The sequence below is a fragment of the Miniopterus schreibersii genome, assembly GCF_964146895.1.
Source record: "Miniopterus schreibersii genome assembly, chromosome: 17".
NCBI classification, from domain to species: domain Eukaryota; kingdom Metazoa; phylum Chordata; class Mammalia; order Chiroptera; family Miniopteridae; genus Miniopterus; species Miniopterus schreibersii.
The window spans coordinates 43338036-43348538 of record NC_138117.1 but is presented as its reverse complement, the minus strand read 5'-3'; the positions used below and the strand labels follow the sequence as shown (position 1 = coordinate 43348538).

Here is a 10503-nt window from a genome sequence, read left to right as displayed (position 1 = left end):
GAAGTGAAGGAACATGGAGAACCAGTGCTTCCCATTTAGATTTCCCATGAACATCAAGTGAACACCTGTGCCAAGCTCTGCAGAATGACACACATTCACTGCAGGGCAACTATTAATTGGTTCTATTGCTGCTGTTACATGTTGACTACTGGAGACAGAGTGGAGCCACATGTAACAAAGCGGCTTTTTAAAATTTATTTATTTTTTATATATCTTTATTGATTTCAGAGAGAGGAAAGGAGAGGGAGAGAGAGAGATAGAAACATCAATGATGAGAGAGTCATCGATCGAGCCCACAACCGGGCATGTGCCCTGACTGGGAATCGAACCCCGATCTCCTGGATCATAGGTCGATGCTCAACCGCTGAGCCACACCCAGCCGGGCTAAAGCGGCTTTTTAAAAAATAATTTTTTATTGATTTTTTTTTTTTGAGAGAGAGGAAGGGAGAGGGAGTGAGAGAGATGTGAGAGGGGAATATCAATACGCTGCTTCCTGCATGCCCCCTACCAGAGATCTTGCCTGGAACTCAGACATGTGCCCTGACAGGAATTGAACCAGCAACCTTTTGGTGCATGGGATCATACCCAACAAACTGAGCTACACCAGCCATGGCATGAATCAGCTTTTGAGAGGCAGAAGAAGAAATTCCCATTTATTGAGTGCCCATAGAGGCAGAGAGCTAGGAGCTTTCCAAATACCCATCTTGTGGTGTCCTTATTGATGAAAGGGGACTTATTACACAGAATTCCCCTGTGAAGAGCTGAGGCTCAGAGGGATTAAGGGCTGACAAACGTGGTGAGCCAGGGATCCAGCCTGTGTCTGTGTGACTGGAGTCTGAAACCTCCTCTCCTCCCTGTGACTTCTCAAGTCCCCTTCAACAGTGCCTGACCAGGGCAGGGCAGAGACCACAGCCCTGGCAGCAGGCCTCTTTGCTGTGGCTGGAGTGGAGTGGTGAGGCATATACAGACTCTCATCAAGGGAGCTGAGGACCAAACATGGTGCCATTGGGGTAGCTCAGTGCCTGCAGGGCTGTGCAGCCAGAAATTTGGGCCCTTCTCTTACTGCCTTTGGTGAGACCTGGGTGCCTGATTCTTACCAGATGAGATGGGGGTGGGGAGGGAGAGTGGAGCAACCCCACCGCCAATCTTGCTGCCAGGACCATTTTCTACATGGAAGGTGTCACCTGACCCTAAATGGCGTGGGACAGACTGCGCAGGCCTGCCAGCTAAGAGACCCCAGCCGGCTCCCAGCTGTTCAAAACCTCTTCCACCCACAAGGTCAAGGGCCCCAATCTTGAGTGTCAGTGTGAAGAAGCAGCTGGCACTTTGGACTGATGGAGGACTTTATTAAAGGGGGCACTTGGCTGCATGTGGCCGAGATGGCCCCACCCCCTTCTTCCAGAGGCTTCTTTATAGTCACCCTGATGCCAGCCTGTGGAGTTCACCATCCTTCCTGCTTTTAGGTGTATGTCATTGGACCAGATGTCCAATTTGCCCCATTGGCAGCCATTCTTCAAGTAAATGCTACCGTCTATCCAGGCCCTTGGCTGGGAGGCTCAACCACAACCACAGGGGACTAACGGTGCCAGGAGGAGCTGCATGGGCTGAGAAGAACAGGTAGGTGGGCAAATAACAACCCAGCTTGAAGGTCAACTCTAGGCAAGAGCATTCCAGACAGGGAGCATGGCATCTGAAATGGCCACAAGCAGGACAGGGGACCTGTGTTGTCAGTTCTCGCATGGGGGAAGAGTTGAGGACAGGGGGCACATGAGACTGGACAGGGAGGTGAGGGACAGGGCCAGAGGCCCCTTGGATGGATCCATGAGGAACCTGGAGCCAGTCCTGGGTGATGGGATGGGGGTCAAGGCCCTCGGATGGTGATCCTTGTAGGAGCTGGAGCTGGTGGAACTGGGCATATAATCCAGACCTGCAACCAAGGCTTCCCCCGGCTCTGCCCGGGCCTTGCCGCACTGCCTAGCACGGCCTTCCCCAGCGGGTCTGGGCTATCCCATTTGTGCGGGGTGCTGGCTGGACAGTGGTGTGGCCGAGGAAGCAGGGCCGGAGGCAGAAGCAGGGAGGCCCGGGCCAGGCGGCTGGTGGCCGGCGCGGGGACTAGCTGATGGCGCGGAAGGTCAGGAGCGGGGTGCTGGCCGGCATCAGCACGAACCGGTAGACCATCCTGACGTCGTCTTGCGTTAGCGTGTCCACCTGGAAGTGCTTCAGCACCTAGGACAGAGGCGCGGCCCCGCCTGAAGAACCACCCGGCGCCCGGGCCCGGCGCCCGGCCCCGCCGCCCCGCCCTCCCGCCGCCCCGCCCTCCCGCCGCCCCGCCCTCCCGCCGCCCCGCCCTCCCGCCGCCCCGCCCTCCCGCCGCCCCGCCCTCCCGCCGCCCCGCCCCGCCCTCCCGCCGCCCCGCCCTCCCGCCGCCCCGCCCTCCCGCCGCCCCGCCCCGCCCGCCCGCAAACCGCCGGCCCAGCGCTCACGTGGTGCAGCAGGAGCAGCATCTCGGCCTCCGCCAGGCGCCGCCCCAGGCACTGCCGGGGGCCAAAGCCAAAGGCCAGGTGGGGCAGCCTGGCGCTGGAGCCCCTGTGCAGCCAGCGTTGCGGATGGTAGAGCTCGGGCCGTGGAAACACCGAGGGGTTGCGACCCAGGTAGTAGAGTTGCACAGTGACCAATGTCTGCAGGTAGGTGGAGGGGGCAGGGTCAGCTGGCCCCTGGGGAAGGTCCACCAGGCTTGGTGTCTGATGGAAGGGCGGTGGGCCTCACTCACCCCAGCCGGGATGTGGTAGTTCTGCAGGACCAAGTCCGAGCTCACCTGCCGATCCACAGAGATGCCCACGGGGTACAGCCTGTGGACAGGGGCAGCCAACACATCCTCAGCTGGGATAGGGCCCAGCTGGGACAGGGTACAGCAGCCAGGGGCAGGCTCCCTGACCTCACAGGTCCCTTTGGGACTGGGAAGCAGTGTCCATACCCCTCCTGAGCTCAGCCAAAACTCCCCCAGCCTGAGTTGCCTGTGGGCTAAGGAGGGCGCTGCAGAGGATGGCGCCCAGGACATTGAAGTGAGATCTCAGAGAACAAAGAGCCCCTGTCCCTATAGGGAGAGGAAGAGGAGGTGTGTGGGGATGCATCTTGGGCAAAGCTGCCTACCGCCCCAGGATCTGTGTTCGAGCCCTGGTGAGCGCTGCTCTCCTGACTGTGGAACCGGGTGGCTGGGACAGCTGGGTGAGACACACCTACCTCAGGGTCTCCTTGAGGGCAGCCTGTAGCAGGGGCAGTTCTGAGGTTGCTCTCTGGGGATTTTCAGAGATCTTGGCCTCGGCCAGCAGGCTCTCCTGACGCAGGGCCTGCTGCACCTCAGGGTTACGTGCCAGCTCAAAGAGGGTCATCAGCAAGGGGTAGGCTGTCTGCAGGAACCATGGGTGCAGGGCTCAGACCTTGGCACAAGCTATGCACCTCAGCCCCCAGGGCCCCACTCTCTGGGCAGGTAGTCTCAGATCCATGGTGAGTGCATGCCCAGGGCAGGACAGAGCCCAGGAAGCTGAGAGCTCAAGGTCCTAAAACCCACTTCCTCTACTTTCCATGAGTCCCTCAGAGAAGGTGTCCCCAATCTCAGGGAAGACCCAGGCCTTGCCACTTCAGGCCTGGTTCTCACTCTCTTATGGGCTCCAGAAGGGGCTCACCCTCCCCATCTACTTGGTGTGGGGTTTGGAGCCCCAGGTCCATCTGCTCCCAATGGATTATCTCCCTGGGGCATCTGCAGCCAGCTCAGACCCCAACAAGTTCCCCTCCTAAGGTCATTTCTATGTGCAGGGAGAGGCACCCCCAGCCCACCCTGAGATCTGGGAAACTACTAAATCCTATCCCCATGACAACATGCCCCTGGCATCTCCAGACATGGAGCAGTGACCTGCTTGCTGTCCCCTTTGCTTCAGTCCATGCTGCACCTTGTGGTAATATGGGGGACCTTAAGGGAGCATCAGTCTGATCCAGTCCTCCCCTCACTGCTTTCCTCCAGCCTTGGATACAGGCCTGGTGCCTGAGGCCCTGCCTTCAGGGACCCTGACCTCTCTGCTCTTATCTACCTCCATTCAGTCTCACTGCCTTTCTTTGCTGCCTGCCGCTACACCCTTGGACTGTTGCCCTCCATGCTTCCTCTTCATGGCTTAACTTCTTTGTGGTTCTTCCACATCCAACTGGAAGTTCCCACTTCTAGGAAGCCTGCCTAGAGCTGTCCTGAGGCACATGCCCTACCCTGGGTTCTTTTGCTTCATGACAGCATCCCACTCTCTGCTCAGGGAGCTTCTTACCACCAATCTGTGCCTTAGCATCCCAGGTGCCAGGCCCAGAGCAGCCCAGAGACGCCGACAGGGGAAGGTTGGGTCTAGAGGCAGGAAGTTTTGGCTGCATTCCAGCCCTGGGTGCCGCCCTGCCCACCATGCAGCCTGCCACCTCCACAGGATCTTTAAAGAAAGCTAAATGTAATCTATCACTGGGCAGAGTCCCAGGTGCATCTGGGTATTGGCGTGCCCCTCTTCCTAGGACCTTGATGGTCTGAATGGAGCCTGTGCTGCGTGTTCCCAGGCCTAGTCACTCTGCAGGCTGCCAGAGCATGGATTCCCACCAGTAATGGCAAACCCTCCCCTTTGAGGTCATTCCCATGTGCCCTTCCTTCAGAGCCTCTATCAGTTTCAAAGCTGAGCTCCAAGATGGGAAGTCTTGGTGACATAGACTGGAGGGGGCATGCAGGAGACCCTTGGCTGGAGAGGACACTGCTTGGGACCACACAGGCTTCATGCTCTATGGGCAAGGCTGGTGGCTGGCCTGACCGTGTCCACGCTCCCCGCAGTGAGGTCGATGGAGCTAGCCTTGATGGCATCCAGGGTCATGTCTGCATGCAGGAGCAGCTCTGCCACGATGCCACTGTAGTGCTGTGGGCGGCCAAGGGCCAGTTCTTGGTAGATTTTCTGGATGGAGTTGTTGGCTGTGGGCACAGAAACAGAGCCCTGGGCCTGGTGCTGGGAGCCACTGCCTCCTATTGTCTTAGCGTCAGCTATCAGCACCTGTCTCCCTCTCCCGCCCAAGCCCTTGGGTCAGCCCAGCCCAGCCCCACTTCAACACCAACTGTCTCGGGGATTGAGAAGAAGCCATGGCCCTGTGGCCCTCTGTTGGCCTCAGTTCTCCCCTGTACTGTGGACCCCAGTGTCCCTGTCACACAGTACAGCCTGGGCCCTGGCCCTCACCATACTGGAAGATGCAGTCCCAGGCCTCAAAGTGCTCCTTCCACACCTTGGCGCTTGTCCAGCGGGACAGGCTCCTGGGCATGAACATAAGCTGCATGGTGGATTTCAGCATGGCCTCCAGGGCGTGGATGAAGTTCAGGCTGGCTGCACTCGGGCTTTGGCTAAGGAGGCCCAACCGCTCTCCAAAAAGGACCAAATTGCTGGCTGTAGAGAGGATGGGGCTGCTGAGTGTATGGCAGGCAGCCCAGGGCCTCACAGCTGCCTCCTGCCAGCCCTCCCTGGCCCAGTGCCATCCCTCAAGATCCCTCACCTTCCAGGGTGTAGTAGAAGATGCTGGGCTGGATGTTCACGGTCAGACTCCTCCGGGCGTTCTGCAGCACATTGGCCATCAGGGCCTTGGAGAAATCCCTCGCCACCCTATCCACCATGGGGATGAATTTCTGGACTGCCTGTCGCGACATCACGTCTGGGTTCAGCCTCAGGCGGTCCAAGCGCCATGCGGGCCCGTTTCTGTAGAGCAGAGAGCGAGCTTCAGCGAGAGTCAGCGGCAGTCTCCCCGCCTGTGTCCCATCTTCCTCATCGCTAAAGGGACACAGGTGGGCAGGGAGCTGCCCATGTTTCTGCCCCTGCTGCAAGCTTCCTTTCAAGGAGGCCCCAGTGTGCTGTGCCCAGGGTGCTCAAGCCTACAGTGGGGCTGAGACCAGGCTTCTGCCTAACCGTGCATGGGGTTCACTGAGTTTGCTGCTGCCAACTTGCAGGCCCCGTGCCTGGCACTCACATCCCCCATCCAGGTCTTCAGTGGGTATGGAGGCCTTTTCTCTGAGGAGGAGGCTGGCCCTCTTGTCAAGCAATGCCCACCCTGCTCACACCACACCCTAGAGTGGAACAGGACCTGAGTGACCCTCACCCCCCCACCCCCCCTCAGCCAGACAGTGCTGCCTTTGTACCAACCACACCTATTCCTCTCCTTTTGGGGTCTCTAGCTCCTCTATACACAAACTAAACCATGTCTCTCATGATATCCTCCCAAAGGAGCCCAGGCACCTGGGGGCTCTAGGGGTATCCCCAGGGTACGAGGGGAGATTTGCATTCTCAGCCACAGTCAAGTGTAAACACCTTCTTTTTAAGGCCAGCTGTCTATAGGTGTTGAGAATGATCACACACACATGCACACAGGACATGGGTAAACACACTCACAGAAGGACATACACAAGCACAGACATGCACATATGTGTACAATAATACAGAGAACACATGCAGGAAGCACATGAACACAAACACAACACACTCAAAAACATGCACACATCCAGACACACCCATGCACGCAGGCAAACACACCACATGCATGCACACACAATGAGCAAAAACATGCACCCATGCAAACACGTGATGACCTCTGTACAACACACAGTGGTATGAACACACTCACATGCATGAGCACACATGCTAGCACACCAACATGGGCAAGCACATCCATTCACATACATATAACAACACCCCCCACACACGTGTGCACACACGCATAAACACAGACAAGCACAAACACGTCCACACCAGCAGACAGTTCCCACGAATACACACATGCTCACACAGGCATCAACTTAGAACTTAGCTTCTGAGCAGAGGTGTCATCGACCTGCCGCCCACCCTCTCTGAAGCCCCAGGACTCTCCCCACCTAAGCAAAGTTTGCGTCACTCAGGACCCATAGGGGTCCATGCGGAGGCTGCAGCCTGGTGGGCCCTCAGGCTCCAGCATGTGCTGACAGGGGCTCCTGGCCAGTGCCGGCCCTTCTCCAGGCCTGCAGGAGGGCAGCCGTCCAGGCTGTAAGAGCACCCCAGGAGGCCTGAGCAGATGGGGTGCTCCCTAACAGTAGCTGCTCTTCCTCTCGCGCGGAAGGATGGGCACAGCCCCAGGTCCCTGGCACAGCCCTGTGGTCACATTTTCTCCACTCATCCAGACAGGCCTCAAGGCAGGCCTGCTTTGGGTCTTCCCTGTCTCGCCTCGGCTCTGCACCCGGGCTGCCCGTTCCCTGCCCTCCTCATCCAGACTCGCCCTCACAGCAAGAACACGCCATGTTTGTGCCCGCGATGCTGTCGGTGGGCCAGCCAGGGCTCCAGGACCATCCGACGGGGTTGATAGCCTTCTGCCTGCTTCAGCTTATCCACGTCCTCGGGCAGCGCCACGCACACCATGTGTTTCCCTCCCACGTCATACCTGTGGGACAAAGTCAAAGCCCTGCTGTGGGACGTGTCCTTGGCTGATGAAATCCAGACTGTTTCCTACTGACCTCTCCCTTCTCCCAGGCTGGCTCCGAGCAGGCAGTCCCTCCCGCAGTCTAACTGGAGCCTCTTCTGCTCTAGTGTCTGCATTCTGTCCATCAGCAGCGAGCCACAGCTTGCTCCGACCTCATAACCGGCTATAGTGCCCCAATTTTAGTGCCAGTCCGGGCCACAGAAGCTTCATTGAGTATCCTCACCCACCTTCCTAACGGTGCTGAGCACCAGCACCTGGCTGGGGTGTGGCAGCACAGGTCACCCAGCAAGGACTCAATGGCCAGTGGGGACAGAGGGTTAGGGTGTGTCAGCAAGGTGGGCAAGGAGGGCTTCACCTGAAAATGGGCCCCAGCTCCTCGAAGGTCTGTTGCATCTGCAGGTGGAAGTCCTCAGAACCCTCCCTCCAGATCCGCAGCACCCTCAGCCACTTGTTGCCAGGACACTGGGGGATGGCTTCGAAGGGGAGCACTGCCTTGGGAGCTGGAGGGGTGTGGGTGGCCAGTGCTCGCGCCCAGGGCAGGGAGAGCTGGGATCCTGCCATCCACACTTCTGCCCTGGCCCGGAATGCCATGCTTGGGCTCCCTCTGCCCCCTCACCCCAATCCTTTTATCTCGCTCAAAGGCCTGACTGGCCAGCTGATCACGTCATGGGAGAAAGTGTCCCTGGACCAGGCCAGGATGCCTGGGGAAGGGGTCAGGGATGGAGAGGTCAGGGTTGGAGGTGTCCAGCCAAAAGGAGATGAGTGAAATAGGTGGGTGCCTTGTTCCACAACTACACATGGCCTGCTGTAGGCTGGGTGGGTGTCCGAGGTCGGCTCGGGGTGGAGACTGGGGGCTGAATGGGTCTGGGATGGGCGGGAACCTTCTCCATCTTCCCGCTGGGAAGGGAGCGGGATGGATGGGCCTCTTATCTTATCAAGAGATGAGAGGGGCCTTGGATATTTTTATCTCCTTTTCACAAGACTGAGAGCAGGAAGGAGTGGGCGGGAGGGTGGCTGTGCATTAATTCCATTTACTCACGTGTATTTTGTTGACGCTTTCCAGGCCTCAAGCTGGCTACAGGAAGTGGAGACAGAAGCCAGCCAGGGTCTCTCCCAGGGAGGACTTTCAGCTCTATGGGGGCGAGCGGACAGGGACCTGTCTGTCTATCTGACTGGTCCAGCTAAGGAGCAGTGAATACCCAGGAGATGAGGGTTGCTCTTCAGGCTGAAAAATGAGACCCAGCTTGGCCCTTGTGTCTGTGTCTGCCCCTTGTGCCTGTGCCCAGTGCCCTCACCCTCCTTGTTTGTCCTGAAGTGGGCTCTCAGGGGCCCCGGGCCAACAGCGGAGGTTGAAGTGGTCTTGGGCTCCTCACTCTCCTGGGATTCTTGCCCACCCTGGGAGGGTGGACCTGTGGTCTCACCAGTGCCTGGCAGCCATCCCTCGAGGTGGATCTTGATATCACTGTTCCCATTTTCAGACAAGGAGATTGAGGCCCACGGGTCCTGTGACCTTGCAAGGTCCCCTGGTGCATCAGAGGGCCCCAGAGCTGTGCCTACCAGTCCTGACCCTGATTTGGGAATGGGGCACTGGGGGCCCTTGGTTCAGACTCTAGAACAGCACAGAAGGTGTGTGCAGGTTTCAGCAGGGATGCCACGGTCCAAGTGTTGTTTCTTATTTTACTTTAATCCTTCCCCCTCCTGAGCTTTCCTTGGGAACTATTCAGCTGAGGCAATGAGTCAGACCCCACCAAGGTCCCTTCAGACAGATGAGATGTATGATGTACCTCAGCCACAAATGGTGTCACAGTTGTCCTTGGGAAGGGACATAGGCTGTAATGCAGCCTGACCTTGGTGTGCAGGTGCACCAGCCTAGGCCTCGCTGGATGCCTCTCCTCCTGGCCGCCCTGCTGACCACCCATACCCTCCTGGTCTCCTGGCCTGTTCTTGGGGCTCTTGGGGATGTAGACATGCATGAGCTTTCAGTGTCCCTGCACAGGCAGGCCTAAGGAAAACTGGCACCAGAAGCCGGTCTCTCCTGCCCAGAGGAGCTGTGGAGACAGCTGTGACCCGGAGGTGCCAGCACCAAAGCCCAGACCTCAGGCTTGAAAACTAGGCCAGGTCCCAGCAGAGCTTCCCTGCAATGCCTCATCACTGATGACCACAGGTAAGGGTTCGGTGCTCCTGCCCCCATTACCACCGTGCCGCGCCACCTGTCCCAGGCTTACTGGGACCTTCTGGGCAGGAGATACTGTATCAAGTGGAGCCAGGATGGCTCTTAACAAAGGGCTGTGGGTTCCAGGTGTCAGTCAATGCTATAGTAGCCGCAAATGGTGTCTACCATATGAGTGTATCATTCGATATGAGTGTATAAAATCCACACATTGTATACTTAAACTTACACTTTATATGACAGTTGTATCTCAATAAAGCGGAAATAGTTTCAGACAGCAATAAAAAAGAAAGACAATAAAGTCTTATTTTAGATGTTATATGAGAACTGTTTTTCATGCTGGAGCCATCAACATATGTGGGTCTTTTCTCACAGCACTAAGCATAAACGGACAATGTCACTGTCACCAGGCTTATGATGACCCTGGAAGGTTGCACAAGGGCCTCATACCTGCCCCCCGCCCCACTCCCCGCGTGTGAGCCCTACTCAATCTGGATGCCTCTTGGTTTCCTGTCCTTCAGGTTTACTCCGGGATGTCTACATCTATGTCTACATAGGAGTCCTTTCCAATTGTCCTGCTGGGAATGGTGCTTCCTCTCTCTTCTGTCTCATCGTTCCCCGCCCCCAACCCCACATAGCTCCTGAGAACTGCCCAGAGCGCCCCCGCACAAGCAGCTCCACAGACAGAGAGCATATCAGCAGTGCCCAGGCTGGGGAGCACCGGTGGGCGGTGGGGGGTGACTGCTTATTTGATACAGCACTTCTTTTTGGGGTGAAAATGTTCTGGCATTAGAAGGTGGTGGTGGCTGCACTACATTGTGAACATACTAAAACAC

The 10503-nt window shown here is 57.5% G+C and overlaps 1 protein-coding gene across 1 annotated transcript; it reads right to left on the bottom strand.

Annotated features, from left to right (window-relative positions):
- Positions 1-2112: 2112 nt before the first annotated feature.
- Positions 2113-8088, bottom strand: CYP11B2 (cytochrome P450 family 11 subfamily B member 2; the record flags this gene model as incomplete). Its single annotated transcript, XM_081117139.1, has 9 exons — positions 2113-2226; positions 2484-2678; positions 2771-2849; positions 3241-3407; positions 4830-4984; positions 5244-5447; positions 5554-5753; positions 7303-7458; positions 7853-8088. The coding sequence occupies 9 exons, from the start codon at positions 8086-8088 to the stop codon at positions 2113-2115; spliced, it is 1506 nt and encodes a 501-aa protein (XP_080973265.1).
- Positions 8089-10503: the final 2415 nt, after the last annotated feature.